The sequence below is a fragment of the Epinephelus lanceolatus genome, chromosome 21 (genome assembly GCF_041903045.1).
Source record: "Epinephelus lanceolatus isolate andai-2023 chromosome 21, ASM4190304v1, whole genome shotgun sequence".
Lineage (NCBI taxonomy): Eukaryota > Metazoa > Chordata > Actinopteri > Perciformes > Serranidae > Epinephelus > Epinephelus lanceolatus.
In genome coordinates, this window is record NC_135754.1 from 4,587,501 (window position 1) to 4,606,689 (window position 19,189).

At 40.1% G+C, this 19,189-nt stretch overlaps 1 protein-coding gene across 3 annotated transcripts in view; it reads right to left on the bottom strand.

The window, feature by feature from the left end:
• jmjd1cb (jumonji domain containing 1Cb) overlaps positions 1-19,189 on the bottom strand; it is a 192,800-nt gene that overhangs the window by 50,833 nt on the left and 122,778 nt on the right. For all 3 annotated transcript variants that reach the window (XM_033611862.2, XM_033611861.2, XM_033611863.2), the window contains 3 exons: positions 15,229-15,342; positions 1,453-1,558; positions 1,091-1,215 (listed from right to left, as the gene is read on the bottom strand). In XM_033611862.2, the coding sequence (XP_033467753.2) occupies positions 1,091-1,215; positions 1,453-1,558; positions 15,229-15,342 (345 nt within the window). The remainder of the gene's footprint in view (positions 1-1,090; positions 1,216-1,452; positions 1,559-15,228; positions 15,343-19,189) is intronic.

Genomic DNA, 19,189 nt, shown 5'->3' on the forward strand with positions numbered 1-19,189 from the left:
AGAATTCATGGCAATTGTAAACCAGACCGATAATTCCCCCAAATGTTTGCCAAAGGGATATTTTAACATCTCTATTTTAGCTGCTCATTTTAAGCTAAAAACGAGACGAGTAAACAGCATTTTAGTGAACAAGCGGGTGAGCCTTGCTGTACAGCAATGAAAAGCACAGGTAGCTGCAATAATGTGATTGTTTAAACAGTCAGAGTTGGGAAATAACAACTGAGATTACTAAATAGAGTCAGTCTACAGCCTGGAATAAAAAGGTAAACAACTGTAACCACGGTTGCTGTACACAACAAAGATGTCAACAGCTGTAGCTTCAGAATACTTAGAAGACATAAAAATGAAAAACACTCGACAAGAATTAGACTTAAATGTCGTGAAGGTACACTGTGCAGGAATTATTGGTTACCCAACCCAGCCAACAAAGGTACCTTGTAGTAGCCAATCAGGAAGAGCAGGGTGGATCATGCCTTTGCCAACCTAACCTTGCGTCCGCTTGGTGTTTTGCCACATTATATTTGCGTTTTTCTGCCCTGTGTGTACACAATTTTAGTAGCTTCCTCTTGGATGTCTGATGCTTTCGGTCTGGAACCTGGTAACTATCTTTTTATACAGTCCCGACCTCACCTGCACACTGTGCCCAGGGACGTCCCAAATACAGCAAAATAAGAAGAAAATCAGAAAATACAGGCAGAAGGCAGAGTCTCTGTAGATTAACACACTGACACAAACTGAAAGTCCGAGTCCTATGACGGAGAGGTCATAGTAAACTTAAATTTTTATTGACTAAAACTAATAAACAAAATTCTAATCGAATGTACCTTTTTGGCAGAAAAAATAAAACTTACAACATTAGGTGTCGAAAGTAACACCATGTTGAGTGCACTTCATTTATTTATTTTTTTTTTTCAGTTGGAGTCTAAAACCATATCAGCCAAACTTCAGGTACCAAGTACTCATTAATTTCTCTGTTTGTATCCGTGTTGTCATTTCCCTTGGTGCATTATACTACTACATTACGTTATGCACATATATGAACTACACACATACATTTTAAAGAACTTTGTGTGTGTGTGAGTGTGTGTACCTGGTCATTCATAACGACCATGTTTCGACTGAAGAGGTCGTGGTGTGTAATGATGCCAGTAAACCACTGGGTGGCCGAGTCTTGTCTGTACACACGCACACGGTAGCCATTCAATGAATAGGGACCTGGAAGAAACAGGAAGTAGTGTTATTGTCCAATTGGCTGGAAAAGGAAAACTTTACCACAGGCTCACATACCAGTCACAATAATGAGATGACTGAGTAGTCTGAGTGCACAGTCACCAGAACATGATGACTAAAACAGTCATAAAAAATGTTCCAATGTTACACTTTGTACACTATCGCAATAATACCTGAAGAGTGTGCTATTTGGCAATACCAAGAGTATAATAAGATGGTTACCTTGCATAAAAATTTCCTGTACTTTCTGGTCTTTGAGCCAGCCCCTCACTTCTTCATGGAGCTGATGGTTGTCTCTTAATACTGGGTTCTGACTGTCCACCTCATCCTGAAAGACAAACACACACGCACGCACACGTGCACAGGGTATTTAAGGATCAGCATCAAACATACTAAAACACAATTTGTTTAAAGTAGTCGATACTGGATGGATACATTTGAGAATGAATAAAATGAATTAACTAATCTTTTTAAACAACTCTTTTTAGTGTCCCGTATATACCAGGTCAGCCTGTCAGATGTCTAAGTGTAAATGAATCCCTAACATGTCATAATGTAGAGCAGCAATGACACAAAAGGAATAAGTGAAGAGTGATTAAATCAGAATTGAGTTGAGACCTCTGCCAGCCAAGGCCAATTGTGTATTTAAGTGCTTCTCAAATGGTTGTTCTTCTAATGCAGCGAGCTCATCAGCTGTAAGTTGTAATGTGGAAACAACATGGATGCTACAAAGATGTGTTGCATTGCATAGCTCAGACCGTTTGAACAACATGTTGATAACTAAGGGGAATGAAAACAGATCAGAAAAATGATTAGGAAGTTATTTTTCAGATTATTCCAACACTACATGAATGCCGCACAAGACTGCAGAGGTTACTACGACATCTGCTACTTAACCCTCAAAGACATATCAATGGTCAGTGACATTTCTGTTACATCATACTGAGTTTACATGGCATACCTACATAAAAGTGGGATGCTGAATCAATGCAATATTTTAAACCTTTTTTTATATTATTTTATAACATTTTAACCCACAAACACAGATTTGCCCTGCCTGTGCTGAGTTCACCGTGTTAAACTTCTGGCATTAGCCCAACCGACCCATTAGTGGGCATCCCGGAGGCACAAAGAAGACAATATGGAGGAGCTGATAATGTTGGTGTCTAAAAACTCTGAGTTCCAAATATGCAGAAATCCTTGGTAATTTCAGTGATTTCCATTGTTTTGCTGCAGTATGCAGCTACAAGCTACCTTGCTCTTCTGCCAGTGTTCACCAAAGCACCTGCCTACCATTGTAGCCATGTACCATAGAGGCAGCAGTCGCTTTCATAAACACTTTGCTTTTGAGGGGTAACATTCCTGCAAATAGGTGGTTGTAAGGGTGGTTATCTCACACTGGTGTGAAAGCAGCTTTAAGAACAGGTTTGAGGAAAAACAATTATTCCTATAGAAGCAACAGGAACAAACCTTGCCATGCTGCTTGTTGTACTTGTAAACAATTTTAGTGAAGAGGAGCAGCAGGATTTCTGTCATGCAACTGGTAGCAATCAATGGTGAAATGCACACATACATCACACAAATAAATACACCTATTCTAATCCCTAAAATCAAATTCTGACTCCTGTCAATTCTATAAATGTTCCATCATATAGTAACTGCTCAGAATGGAAGTGTATTTTCCTGTAAATACATATAAGCAGCAAAGAGCAGAAACAGAAGTACAGTCATACAATAAACACAGTGCAGCTGGAACTCACTATGGAACAAAAAAAAAAAAGAAAGACACACAGACACACACACACAGACACACACACACACACATACACACACACACTTAAATGCACAGCAGCATAGAGGGGAGCATCAGAGAGAGCCGTAAGGGAGGGTAAAACAGAGAATAAAGAGAGAAGTAGAAAAGACTATTTTGTTGTTTAATGAAAATGATTACAAAACAAAGAAGAAAGATATTAAAATCATCTTCACCACTCAAACACACACAAAGCAACAATGTGCAGTACACAACACTGACAGATGACAGAGAGGAAGAAGAAACCAAACCACAGTCACCACACTGGTGGCACACACAGCTTGAGTGTGTGTACAGTTCAACTGAGGTTATTTTGGGGAGTCTTCAAGGTGATGTATTTCTCTCTCTCTCTCTCTCTCTCTCTCTCTTTCTCTACCTGTCTCCTTCTGTGTCTCTCTCTCTCTCTCTCTCTCTCTCTCTCTCTCTCTCTCTCTCTCTCTGTCTGTCTGTCTCTTTCTCGTCCTGCTGCAGTGTTCTACTTTCACAGCCTTGTTCAGCTCTAAATTAAACCAGCATACACACTAAAATAGCACCTTGGAATGCAGTGCTACAGAGGTCAGCATAAATGTCTCTCTTATATTCTCACAATTTGTCACTCTGATGATTTCTTTTACCACTGCAATAAGACACTATACACTAAAAGAAAGACACACAGCTTAAAGTCTCTAAAACTAATGGTTTCATAACAGTATCTTGATCTTTGTTTTTTACCACCAAAGGATTAAAAGGATTCTGCCAACCTTGGATACACCTCAGACACATTACTATGAAGCACAGAAATCTGTCAGTAAGTGATGAAAAGATATATGTTATTATATTCAGTTCCTAAATTAGTGATACACTCAGTATTATAAAGCAATTCACAGAAAGGTCATTAGAAATCATCCTGCTTTAAAATAGTCAATCTTCTTCAATGTCTGTAATGTAATTTATCAAATTAACCCAGAGGAAAAAAAACGCTTAACTATGCCACATTTATACTCCATTGTTCAGCTTGACTCGACTCAACTCACTTTTGGTACTAGAGTTCTTTTCTCTCTTTCATTTTCCACTTTGAATAGTAACCCATTAATGTAGACTGGATTCTTAGTGCAGCGTAGTGTATTCATATACAAGACGTATATAATGAGGACAAATGTAAACCTTTAAACCTCTGCAGCTCCAGTGCTATGTGTAAAAACGTTAACGTACAGCCCTGCTATTTATTTTTTAGAATTTTCATTTACATGTTGTGCGGCTGTATATTTTCAAACAGGGGAATAAATGCAGTGTTTTAAATCCACCTTCTAGTATCGGCCCAGCTTACTTGGAACCTTGACTGAGGCGGTATTTTAAAAGGAACCACATATCATACACTTCTGTTAATGGTAAACCAAAAAAGAGAAGAACCGTGCCGTACCATGCAGTGGGTATGTGGCACTAGTGTGTGAAGATAAATAACTAAATCCACCAAATCCTGTCCATTTCAATTTTCTACCTCTTCTTACATCTTAATTTGAGGGAATACTACCAACACTGGAGCTGGAGGATCTACTAACAGTGCTGAGAGTGGAACTCTTGCATCATCAACCTTCGCCTCATAAAGGCCTCACTTTCCTATGCTGAAACTATATTTAGCTTTACTTTGACAGAAAATAACACACATGTATATGCCTGTGAGTCTATTTCTACCACCACCACTGCAATCTATTCTGGCTCACTATTGGCCTGTTTAGACACGATACACACAGAGACTGTGTTACCAAGGCAACATGGTCACCATGACCACCGACTGGTCTCTTTTCATCAGAGTGGAGAGAAATGGAATATGAGCATACGATCAAGTGCATAAAAACAACAATTTAATATAAATCCCAAATGTGATTTAAGCATGTCATGAGATTTTACAGAGTTAGGACTGGGGGGATCGGGATAAATTCATCTTTCATGGTATATACAGTATGAAAGTTAATAAAACTACAGTGTTTTACATTAATTGTTCTGAGAAGTCACTTGAGAAATTGTTAATGGACAAAATAACCAGACAGAAATGTCTGTTTTGACCATTTAAGCATACTGAATAACAATCATCAAAATCATCATCACTTTAATATAAAAATCCAATACTGCCATCAAACACTTCTGCTCAATAATTTGCAGTATACCCATAAAACATTAAGAGAAATGGATGGATACCACACACAAGTGTAACTGATAACATCTACAATGGTTCAATCCCACTGGGTGCACAGTGGTGTTGCCAAGAGCCATGGCCACCCTGATACAATCGCTGTCACCAACCCACCACAACCACCCATCCAACCCCCCACAAGGCCTTACTTGTGAAAATAATTGAAAATAATAGGAGTCCTCTGTGTGGTTATTTTAAACTTGACAAGACTTGTTCCTGGTATATGTTTCATTCTTACAATTGAGGTACTCAAATTAAACCTGTATATTTGTCTTCTGACAGACAAGGTCTACCAGTCTACTTGAGGAATAATGAACTGCTAACACGCTTATAAACAGATCACCACCTAAACATCCCGTGAAATGAAATTACATATTCTGTTTCATTGAGTAACAACTCATTAAATTCAACATAAAAGGTTACAAAGGTTATTGTTTGCATGCTCGCTAAGGATCTGTTCTGAACAGACTACAATGACGTTGTCACCCAGGACAGGACGAGCTGATCAGCATTTTTTACAAGCTGAGTATAAGGAGAACCCTTTCAATAGCAAATGTGATATACTGTGTTCTTTAGAAAACATGCACAGATACTTTATCATCTACTCATTAAAATACATTGTGGATAACCACTTTAATTATTGTCTTCAACCTTTCCCTAGGACTGTTTATATACCTCAAGGCTATTTGTTCAAGCTCTACTAGGAATACAACAAATGGCTGAGGCAAACACACCACAGTGTGACACAAGGACAGCTTGTGCACAAGATAATTAGTGACATAACAACAAATATGACACACATTCACATTTATAGTATGGAGACAAAGACAGATGGCTTGTTAAGACTTCAAACACAACCTCTCAGGGACAATACTCGTTGCTGTGGAGACGCTGAGGCATGAGGGAACATACTGTGGGATTGTTTCTGATTATTATTGTTTTAGCACTGATGGTCATATTGCTGCTCAGAGACTAAAATGATGAAACTGTATGTATGTTTTGTATATGTGAGGAGCACAGTACAGGGTGACTGAGGAGCAGCTGGCCAGTGGTCATGATTATTTGATACACTGGAGCTGTGGCCTAGTGTCCATTTTAGTCACAGTGTGGTTGTAACACTATGTCCAATGTTCATTTTAGAAGAGAACATGAATCTTCCAAAGACCAGTACCCCAAAATACACATAATATCTTACCTCATATCCACCAGAAAGCCATTTATGAGTTCTTAAGTGAACCTTAAACATTAACCAAGTTCCATCTGACTGGCACTACCATATTTTTATGAAATGACAGTGACCTGCTATTTGACCAAAATCACCTTTGGTTCGCAGATGTCTGCCATCGAGTATCATGAAATTCCCAGGGAGCATTTCCCTCATTCCAGTCCAACAATTGCTCCCAATCCTCTCCATAAAACATTTACAAGCTGCCTAGGTGAGAACTGGCCTGACCTAATCCCTAAATCAAACACAACTACACTAACAAATTGAGATTCCAGACTCAGACAGTGGTCATTTACTGTGATGTAGTGTGGATGTAGTTGAACTACTGTTTGAAAATACCTTTGTTTTGACAAGCTTACAATTTTTGAGTAGTTAAAATGCGGCTTAAAACTTTTCATTGTGAGTTAGCTAACAGTTTGTTAAAATACAGTTTTGATGTAGTTCCCCCAACACTGTATGTATATGTGTATTTGCTTTTGCTCCCATTTTTAACACGTTTGAGTTGAAGATCTAAGATTTCTTTTATGCACTTAATAAATACATTTCTGTCAAATTTGGTCACACGGGAGCACTTCTCCTTTTCCAAGATAATCCATCCACATGACAGTTGTGCCTTGGGCTTGTCACAATACAAAGGCCACAGTTTGACAACCTGCTGTCCATCACCGGGCCTAGCATAACAAAAATGAATACTACCTACAGGGAGTCCATTGGTCCTGCCAAGAAAATGAGCACCACTAGTTTCTCCTCCGCTGATTACCAACTGTAAACTTGTTGTCCTGATCACCACAGAAGGCCTGCCTCTCAAATCATCCGATTGGACAATGGAAAACAAAGCAGAGATGATGTGGGGCACTATTCTGCTCGGAGTTCAAGTTTTTTAACAGGAGGAGTTCAGAGTGCTCCGACCAAAACAGCAGGCATCTAGAGTGCAGAAACACGAGGCTCGTAGCAACACAAAAACAGCAAGCAAAAAGTTTCATTCTTATCAAAAACAAATGCAAGAAGCCACTTCTAGCTGCTAAAACACTTTCTGTGTGATCTGGGCCTCAAGCCTAGTTCACATCACACAATTTTCATTGCAATTTTGACGTCGCAGAGGGTCTTGAGAGCTACCTTGGGTCGGAGGTGAGTCGGCAGATAGTCTGTCACGACAAGTCCTCATGTATGAACAAGCCTACGAGCAAGTCGCCCCCTCGTCTGAGACTGGGACTGGATATCTGGCATGCTAGAAAACTGGAGAAGTGTGACACGACTGACAAAGAGCATTAGCCAATGAGAGGCGGGATACGTCCCACGTCAGCACGCAGGAGGACGGAAGAAATGTGAGGAGGACAAGCCGCAGGGTTGCCACTTGCCAAATCGCGACTTTTGGCTTGTTTCTAAAATGGAGTTGCTTTTTTGGGCTTGCTCTCTAAACGTCACCTTCCTCGATATATTTTCATCTAATAAGTTATTTAAATGTATAATAGTATGTTGGACTGCAGCTGCTTCTTTTGGGCTTTTTTCCATAGCCCTGGTTGCTTGTTTCTCTCCAAAGATCTTACAACACTGAGAGGCCGGCCAGCAAGCAACAACAACAATGGCGGCGTCCGCAGGATCACGGGGTGCACGTTGTGTTTGCACCCAGGATAATATCCATGCCTTCATGATGTGTCTACTCCAAGTTTGGTGACGTCACCGCATTATATGGGGCTCTATTAGCGAGGGCTCGGTGGAGAAATCTTGTGGTGTGCACATACAAGTCGTACCGCAGTTGGCGAGACTCCCGCTGACAGAAGCACACGTCGCCAGGTACAAACACTCAAAAGATTACGATAGTCTCCACGACGCAAAATCAGGGTGAAAATCATGTAATGTGAACTAGGCATTAGTCATCACATCCACATTACTGATGATTATTTATCAAAAATTTGATTTTGTAAATATTTCGTGAAAGCACCAATAGTCAACCCTACAATAGTGTTATGATACTGACAGAGATAATTAGTCAAAATGATCATATTCACAGCTACCTTTGCGGACGACTTGCGTTGACAGAGACAAATGAGTAGTAAGCCAAATGTTAAAGCTGACAACACCTGACAAGCTCCTGCATGATACCACTGGCAGCTCTACACTGTTGCAGTTTGGACACAATGCGCGGGATCGTTTTCCTAAAAAAACACTCACCACTCAGTTCCTAAAGCACAAAAGCAGTCAACTGACTCTCAAGTGAAATTATACAGATTGGTGTTTGTCTCTTCCTGAAACACATCCTCAGTCACATCTACATCGTTCATCTTCTTTCATGGAGCACACAGACCACTATGATGCCAACAGTTTCATTTGTCCTTTAGACAAGTTATGGAATTTATGTGGATAATCTTCCACTAACAGATGTCATTTCACCTGGCCAAATCAATTGTCACCTGCTAAAATGAGAGACCTATTGTTGGTAGTTAGTGAGCCAGCAGCCACATGTAAGGCAATCCCTCTATATTCAGCAACAGTGTGATCTGACACCACAGGTGTCTCTGTGAGCGTATGTCTGGGGGTGTGTATGTGTAAGCACACGAGATGTTGTCAAAGTAACGTGACACTTTGGTGAAGTATGTGACAGCAGGGAGGAGGGAAAGAGAGAGAGAGCAGACACTGTTCTGTCACTGAGCTGTGTGTGTGTGTGTGTGTGTGTGTGTGTGTGCGTGTGCGACTGTGTGTGTGTGTGTGTGTAGTTTGGTCAAACTGAGTCAGCACTAACTAACAGCACTTATTCTCCACTTCCTGTCCTTTAGCCTCAACACACACCTTAACTTTCTAGCAACACACACACACACACACACACACACACACACACACACACACACACAGACTTGAGCAGCAGGCTGGGTTGGCCCACTAAACAGTGACTTCATTGTACAGTTTATGCCAAACAGATTGTAGCCCCCTCTCTCTCTCTCTCCCTCCCTCCCTCCCTCCCTCCCTCCGGTCTTCCTGTCCAACTGGAAAAACAGAAAGGGGAGTGGCCACAGCTTCACTGCTCTGAGTGAGTGAGTGAGAGCTGCACTGTTTTTACTGCTCAGTGGGGTTCAAAGGTCTCCAGAAGAAAAGGCAGCTCTGTGTTGTGCAGGCATAGTAGTCTAAGAATGGGGGAATCTGTGTGTGTGTGTGTGTGTGTGTGTGTGTGTGTGTGTGTGTGTACACAACTCTGAAGTAAGTAGTGCCAGCAAAAAGAGGCTCCCACTCCCACTCCTGATGTGGGGGGCTGGAAAAGTGTAGAAGTGTGTTTATGTGTGTGTGTGCGTGCATGCGTGCGTGCGTGCGTGTGTGTGTATGTGGTTGAAGTAGTGATTGGGTTGTGTGTTTAATATTTAGAAAAGGAGCCATACTTAAAAAAACAGACAAATACATTTAAATTTATGGGTTCAGCTTAGACTTTTTAAGTAGGGTAAATGTCTCTTGTCTGTTAAATATCGGCCTCAATCGTGCGTTTCCATATAGCATTTTAGTTTGGCAGGAAAGCAGTGGCAGGATGCTGAGGAACACCTCATCACAAAACTTCTTTTTAATGATGTGCTATGCATAAGTTTTGTTACAGTAACAACAGTACTATGACATAAACGCTAGGGCTGCATGTGGCTACATTCAATCTCTCCATTTAGGGTGGTTCAGGGATGACATTTTCTGTAGGCCGACACAGAATCTAGCGTCGCCCAGGTTCCCTTGTCAAAAAGCCTATGGGATTTTTCCATTGGATTTTGAATTTTTGCGGAAAATAAGATCAACAAACATTTACGATGCTTACATGTTTTGTTCAGCATGATAACCTTCACAAATTAACAGCAATTTTATGATTTTTGAAGCATAAATGAAATCGCCAGAAGTAAAAAGCTAACGTTAGACTATAAATGAACTACACCATGGTCACATGACTTCAACATCACCAACACAACAAGGCTATAAAGCCATGTTTTAGCATGAGGACACATGAAACCTTCAGAATTTACAAGTGGGGTATTCATTTACACATTTTATGTTGTAGAACAAAGTCTCTTTAGCTTGTGTTAACCACAGACCTTATTTCAGACATCTAACCAAAAACCCATAGAAAAACCTGCTGACTTTGAGATGAGTGAAGCGGGAATGATAAAATGCTAACTCATTTCTGAGTTTTAGGACTTATTCCTTGGGCACTCTGTTGGGAACAATTTAAAAAAGACGCTAGCACTCACAATAAAAACTCTATGTGGACACAGGCCCTAACACTATCACAGCAAATATTCCTGAAAATGTCAGTGCAAAGCAAAGTCAAATATTACAGCATCAGATGCAGCTTTGAAAATCATTCAAATGGGAAATGACCATAGCATTCAGTTGCTAATGTGTTCTCTTCATCTATCCATAATGTTCTTTGGTGTACAAATACTGACATACATGAACAGAAGGTACATCATGTCACAGACAACAGACCATCAGCCGTGAAGTGATGAGACTCAACACAGTTTTTTTGGCCGCAGCATTTTCGCTTTTACTGGACAGTTGCCATTGAAGAGGCAGACTGGAAATGGGGGCAGGGAGAGGTGTATGACATGCAAGCAGCTGGAATCAAACCGGGGACGTTGACGTTATGTGGTATGTGTTTTAATCATTCAGCTACTAAAGCATGCCAAGCCAGTTGGTGTATTGAACAGTGAGCACTTGCCATGGTCTAGTGTTGTATGGGACAAGAGGTAACTATGGCACAGGTGGCATGAATGTGAGTGTAACTGCAAAGTATACTTAATTGAAAGTCACAGTGTTTACAAAGATCACTTAATTTACAATTCTGCGTTAAGAGGTTATATTCATGACTACACAGTAATAGATATGAGCCTTTCCGAAAAGCCTAAACAAAGTCGAGCTACAATCATAAACTACTACTACTCCATAAACAATGCTAGCAATAGTTAGGCTACATCTGTGATCGCTAGTTTATTTCTAAAATGTTGTGTCAAACACACCATTCTGCAGCCAATCTTTGCACATTTAAAAAGATTTCATTGTAAAGCACCCAGAGAAAAACATTTTAGCAAATTGCTGAATCCCCATCTGGGCTACAAGAATAGAAGAACAGGAAGGGTGAGTACTCCCTCTGAGGAAACCTCAAATGTCAGTGCAAAGAAACAGCTTAATGGTCTCAATATACAGACATCATTTCAGCACTGTTACCACCTCCAATGCTGACTTAAAGGCATGACAACTCTGTCCTCCCATTCCACAATTGTCCCTTGTATACAGAAGGGCAAGGTGCCTTAAAGAAGCAGTGTAAAATTACATTTTTAGATTAAAGAAAAGAACATCTGTGAAGTTTCTCCAAACCTGTGTAATGTAACTGGATTTTAAAACTTTTGTAAACACTTTATATATCTACATCTATATCTATATCTATCTCACCATTTTGTGTTTGCCTTGAATGTACAGTATGTTATGCATAGGCAATATATGATGCCTTCTTTTTCACAGTGCCAGTTGCTCCAGATCTCCAACTATTACTTCCAAAAGATCATGTATGATATTTAAACTGGTATATGCAGGTTGTCTGCAAGTTCCTCAAACTGTAACCTTTCAGATAGGTAAATGCTATGTCAAAGGAAAATCTATAACCACTCTAACAAGGAAAAATGAAAGCAAGCATTGAGTATCTCTACCAGAATTACACAGGCTGTCTGCTGTTGTTTTTTCCCTCTCCAACTAAGTGGCCACAGTTTGCAACAGACAATCACACCCAGGTTTTCTGTGACTACTGACAAAGTAAATGATCTCAAATCTCAAACTTGGAAATCACTTTGGTGCTGTGATAGTCATGTAATACCATTAAGCTCCAAGAATCCTATATGTTTTGCTACTGCTAGAATACTATGGTACAGTATCCATCACATCTGTTGACAGAGTGTGGGTCATTTGTGGTAGCTGACCATGACAGAGTCAGTGCACTGGCCAGAGTGAACAGCCACAGAAACTACTGCAAAGATTCAAAGCATGAGTCACCAGAGCAACAGTGGATCTGACTTCTGATTGGCTGTAGACAAAAGGAAAAAAAATAGAAAGAGTCTCTCTCTGGATATTTGGACTTGTCTTAAGACAAACTGATGACTGACGGTGAGAGTGCAGAACACAGTCTTCCCGTCTGCTTGACACTGAGTGGAACACAGTGTTCCAGCCAGCACAATACAGCAAGCTGTGCTCAGCTGCAGAGCACTGACACACACAGACACACACACCACACACTAGCAAATACACAGCCGCATAACAAAAGTATACATCCCTGTGATTTACTGCCAAGTGTGAATCTACAGTATCTATTGTGTGTCTCTGTATCAGTCAGTATTAATGTGTGTGCATGAGTGTTTGTAATTTATGAGTCAGTAGCAAGCAGTCATGTGTAAAATCACTCAGAGGACAGACTGTGGCTGCACATGTTGGCTTTATATTCACATTAAACCCTGGCAGTGTCAGATCCATATGGAACACAGCGCCCAACCCTGGCTGCTCTCTGGGGCCAACAGCACACCATGGCTGCAGTATCCAGCCTAGAACTAATTGTGAATGACTAATTCTTCATTAGCAAATGAGATCCGGTTACAATGTGTACATCTGCCAAAGAAAAACATATTTATGGTTTAAATATATTTTTTTAGCCAACAGAAACCATTTATTCACTTCATGGCAGCAGGTATCTCTGATTAATGTCAGTATTAACTGCTCTAAAACTCTAACACCTCCAAAAAGCTCACTTCACATTTCTGCTTTAATTAACGGTTTTATTTCTGTCCACTGTAAACGTGGGACTAGTATTTCTAGAGCTGGAAACAACAACAACAATAAATGCAATGCTTCCACAAGCCCTTACCTATAAAGTGAAGGTATCACCACTAGCACAAAGCGTACTATTTTTATGCACTCAAGTGCTTTCAGTTTCACGTAACTGTATAGACAACTGAGATCAACACTAACACTAACTGAACACATGCAAACTGCAGCATGTCCTCATGTGCCATCATTCAAATGTTAAACAGCTACAAACTGGCAGAACAGCTCAGAGTATCCGCAGTAAAGGAAAGAAAAACATCTTGTTACTTGGACAGAGTCAGGCTAACAGGTTTGTCCTTCTTCAAAGCCTCTGTGCTAAGTTTACTGGCTGCTGGTATTAGCTTCATATTTGCCATGCTGACATGAGAGTGGTATCAATCCTTTCATCTACCTCTAAGGACGAGAGCAAGCAAGTGTGCACTGTAAGTAAGTACACTGTCATCAAGCTACATTTGAAACAAATTAATCTTCGCAGGTGTCAGATGCCTTTACTAATATGTGGCATATTATGAGTAGTTACCAAAGTTACTTAAAGATCCTGTATCCTGCTCATTTTTTAGGTTCATACTTGGACCTAAAAAACCTACTGAAATGCTGTTTTAGCATCTGTCTCATTCAGCATCCTCTTGCTAAGAGCCCAGTAAGCTCAAATCGGTCAGTGTTCCAAGGTCTTCCACATCTGCGATCTCTGACTGTAATGGCACTGTAGCACCAGTTCCTACCTTCATGCAGTATACATGTGACATTACAACTTCACAGAAGTCTTCACGGCTTGTTTAAAGGCACAGTTTCTGAATACAGACTGTGTGCTTTACTTTGTGGATTGAGTGTTTTGATCCTTTCAAAGTATTTATATACTGTAGCACCTATACCTGCTTTAATATTAAAAAAACACGGAAATCTGACTTTTTACAATATGGATCTTTTACAGGTCCCACAGTATGCTCATTTTCTGGTTTATATTTTTATTATGAGTTTCTATTAAAACATGTTTATATACTCTGATGTCCGAAAAACACATTATTTTTCTCATACCATCTGTGTGAATATACCTGTACTCATTCCCTGTCTGAAACACTCTGTTTTAGTCCCTGTCTCTTTAAGCCCCCTCCCTCAAAAAGCCCAGTCTACTCTGATTGCTCAGTGTTTCCGGGTCTTTCAAATCTGCATTCTCTGCATTTCTGCACCATAATTCAATGCGGACTATTAAAATACATGTAAACATGTTGGTCCTACTAAAATTGTACCAAATTATTACTGCATGTATACAGTCAACCGGACCCAAACTGGCCTAGGTGCTCTGCACATGCTCCTGTTTCTGCCCCGGGCTTTGACCCGGAAGTCGAATAACATTAAATGCGTAACAGAAGAAGAAGCCGGGAACAACATGGCTAAATCTACATCCAGAGCAATGCATTTTTGGACAGACAAGGAGACACAGTTCATGCTGTGTCAGCTGAGAGAGGTAAATATTTTAAAATACAGAGATGGGAGGAAAACACAGAATGGCAACCTGTTTAAAAAAAAGTAGCAGAGTAACTAGACGACGCTCCATTGTTTGGTCTGCCAAACCAGAAAAAGGTCCAATACTAGCAAGCTGAGAGTGGGCATATCACCACCTGTCATATTGGAGTTGGACATTCTTAAGTCAATAAAGTGATTCCCCTCCCGTGCTTGTAATTAAATGGCCTAGTCGACCTGTAACAGTAGCTCAACTTAACTTCACATGTAAACGTACTGACGACAAACTTTCTTAATACAGACTGTGTGCTTTTCTTTGTGGATTGAGTATTTTGATCCTTTCAAAGTATTAATACAGCACCTATATCAGCTTTATATTTAAAAAGACATGGGAATCTGACTTTTTACAATATGGGACTTCTAAAATTCTGTAGTACTCAGACACAGCAAGCTAATTCCAATGGCTTAAGCATCATTCAGTGTATTAGTGAGTGTGGTTATTACCTGGTATGGTTGGAAGGTTGAATGGTCAGACAGGAAGTCCAGCTGTCGGTCTAACAAAAATTCCACTGCTGTTACTGATGACAACAGGCTCTTTCCCACCACTGGCTTAAATGCCTGCACACACAAAAACACAAAACACTGTCAACAACAGCACAGAAACAACAACACAATAACATTGATATATCAGTAGGACAACTCATTTCTATGAGGAATTTGATCCAAACATCACATCAGAATCCATTTGGAGCACCAGTTCTGCATGGCAAAACATGATAAACCAAATGTGAGAGAAATGAGGCAGAGGAAGCAGAAAAAGAAAGAAAAAGCACAAGCGGAGACATGATGAAATGAGGGATGGAGGAGAAAGAGACGGAGCAGGGGGAAAGAGGGATAGCTCCAGAGTGATGAATAAATTAATAACTAGAGGAAGTCTGACAGTTCAAAGGCAGTACATCCCACTTTGATGTCACCCCTTTTACACATACGCGTGCACACACACTCTGGTGATGTCTGACAGCCTGCAGCCTGAGCTCAGCTGTTACTGCACATACAAGACAGAGACCGAGCTGCACTGACTTCCAGATTTCCTCTTTTTATCCAATGCAATATAAACAGGCTATATTCATTATTGTGGAGAGGATGTCTTACGGTTTGTTGACTATCACATCATTTTTTTATTTTCTATTTTAGTCCCTAATATCAGTCAGTCAAAAAAAAAAAAAGGGATTAAATGCAGCGAGAGATGAGAGGCAGCGGTAGACATGTGCCTGTTTGTGTCTATGTATGTGTAGCAGGACTTGGTGCTGCTGTGATTTATGGTTACATAACAAGGTCAGTCTGATAGAGAGATGAGAGATTAGAGGTGAGAAACATGATCATTGTGACCCCCCCTTCCCTTTGCACACACACACACACACACACACACACACACAGATAGAGAGAGAGAGAGAGAGAGAGAGAGAGAGAGAGAGAGAGAGAGAGAGAGAGAGAGAGAGAGAGAGAGGCAGGAGCACATTTGCAAGCAAAACATGATAGTGTGTGTATCTGTATGTGTGCAGCTCTATTTCTGTCTGTCTGTACAGTACATATAACACTGCCAGCCTCCACTGGCAGAATGCAGCCAGCAGCCAACATCACTGGCCATTATTTTGGAAATTATTCATATTTATTTAAAACTGCAAATGTCATTTTTGTCCCTTTAGCAGTAGGCAGAGTCTTGACCTCATTAGAGCACTGAACTGACAGTGAATATGTGTACACAGAAACATTAGTTTTGGTCAGATGATGTGGACAGTTAAATCATTTCACAACCAGAAACCATTTTTTACCAGACCCATCTGGAAACATGGACAATTGTGAAGCAGCAGCCAACAATGTAAGAAGACACAAAAAAGGACTAAATTAAAAAGCATAGTTTAACGAGCTTATGGGATCACCTTTCACTGGACTGTACTTTTTTATAAATTCTATGTGGGGAATAAATGAGTGGTTGATTGATTGATTGATTGATTGATTGACTGACTCATAACTAACTTGGGTCTCCTTCAGATCTTGAGCAAGAGAGCACAAAAGCAATAATCAAATTTATCCATCACATTACCACTCACTTTTATCTTAGCATGTTGACTACCATTGCATTACTATCAACACACTGACTTATTACCACATAAATTTATAACGCAGATAGCAGACATGAATCAGAAACTTGTACAAGGTGCTGACACGCCACAGCATCCCAGCATCTAAATACTTCAGCCTTTATATCCAGGACTTTAAAAACCAGGATAAGGCTGCATTCAGACAGACTGTAGCCGTGTAAACAAGCAGCAATCTCCAAGGCTGAAAAATGAAGCCAACACACAAGTGCCAAAAACTGCAGTTCCTCTAATGGCCACTTGAGTCTGGGCAGTCAGTCCCCATAGACCCCCATGTTAAACTGGACAACTTCAGCAGATATAACATATTTACAGCCTGGGACAAAAAATGATTTTGGACTCTATAACTAATTTCTGCATTCTTGACAACTGTATGGGGGGTGAATTTTTATGTAACTCATCCGCTTACATTTTATTAAGGTTTAAAGTTATGCGTAATTAAGGATGGGATGCTTTGAGTGACAGGCTGTCTTTGAGGTGTCACCACAATCTATGAATCTAATTCCCCCTTTACTCCTTCTTGGCACCAGCCTTCACCCAAAAATGGTCACCTCTGGCTTAACAAAAAATAAAACCAAACAAACAAACAAAAAAAAAGACAGGATTGTGACGGCCAAAATGCTGAACTCGAGACTTCAAAACCACTGGGTGACGTCATGGTAGCTATGTCCATTATTTTTACAGTCTGTGTGTGTGTAAATAGACACAGCCACCACATTTACTTAGATAAGGCTCAACGTGCCGATTATCATGCATTCTTGCATGTTGGTGTAGATGGCCAATCACAGCACATTGGGGAGGAACTTCGCGCAAAGTGCCTGAGTGACAGAAAAAAATTTAAACGGACTACATAGTGAAGAGATGAGCTGCTATACTGTGAGTTGGTTTATTAAACTTTTGACAAATCTCGTAAGAAGTACGGCAAACGAATCATTCATTTCAAGAGAAATTTATATGCGCTGATTGTTCTTCTTTTAGAAAAAATATGGCGTTCAGCTTATTCAAAAGTGATGCAATAGTGGCTTTAACAGAAAGTTCAACATCAGCTGCAGCCATCTCTATCGCTCGTCTGTACAGTCATTGTTTGAAATGCCCTATATCAGATAAATTGTTGTGATTGGCCCGAAATGTGTCAGGTATCAGGAAATCTGTCCATAACGGAGGCCGATCAGAGGTTTCTGCAAGAGCAAATAAAACATGAGATTGCAGATTGGTTTTGGTTTCCAGGCAAGTAAGGCGCTGCTCCTAGTAGATTACTCTGTAACATGAACACTGTGTTTCAAATGCTTACCTCCCAGTTAAAAGGTAAAATGAATTACTGCAATGTTTACTTTTCAGAGTTGTTAAATCCTATGTGATATTAGCATAAACCTCTGTGCAGTGGTTTAGCAATTCATCTTCAGCCCCCTGCTTTTATTTTCACACAAACCTATTTTTGGTCTGATTGTGTTGACATGTGCAAACACATTACAGGCACTGGACTCAAAATATGCAAGATAAAAGTCTAACAGACAATCTAATAGTTTATGGTTTCGATGAAAATTTTACACACCAACTTGTGCATACTTATTAGCCTTGTACACAATAAATTAAATGAATTGAAAGTGACAGTGCACATATTCTGCGTGAGGAGCCATCAGAGAAGGTGGGAGTCTCCATTGTACCTGATATGATAGAGGGACCTTGGAAAGGTTTCCAGCATGTTATTACAGAGCACATGAAGTAGACTTGTTACCGTGACAACCACTGCAGACATAATAAGCTGGTTAAGCTCTGTAAAGGATGCATAACAGACCTTGGGTTAAAAGAATGACTCAACTCTGTTGAAACACATATTTGTAGATCTAAACATGGTAGTACATGTGTCTATGGAACATCAAACCCGACACCAGATCCAAACTATAGGGCTATCACACTGGACATGCTCTAAGTTGGTCTGAATGAGTCTGAAGCAGTTTTCAGCTGTGTGGCTGTTTTGAGGGCCTCATGTTTTATTTGGCATACACTGAGCAGCCAATGAAATGCTCTGGGTACATGGAGTTTTTACATTACCTGATAAATATCACAGTTCCAGCAGACAATGATATTTGCAGTTTTGTCTCTGCTCACCAATCAGATTATTACTTATGCAGGCCTTAAATGAAATGAGGCCCGCTTATTAGCTTTTAACAAAAGTTTTACTGACCCTTTGAGCTCTCTTGTGCTCTCTTGACCTATCTTCAAATGCTTTATATCACTTAATTCTGTACAACCTAGGCTAAAAGGTTGTAAGTCAATAAACTGAAATAATTGATAAAAATATTAAA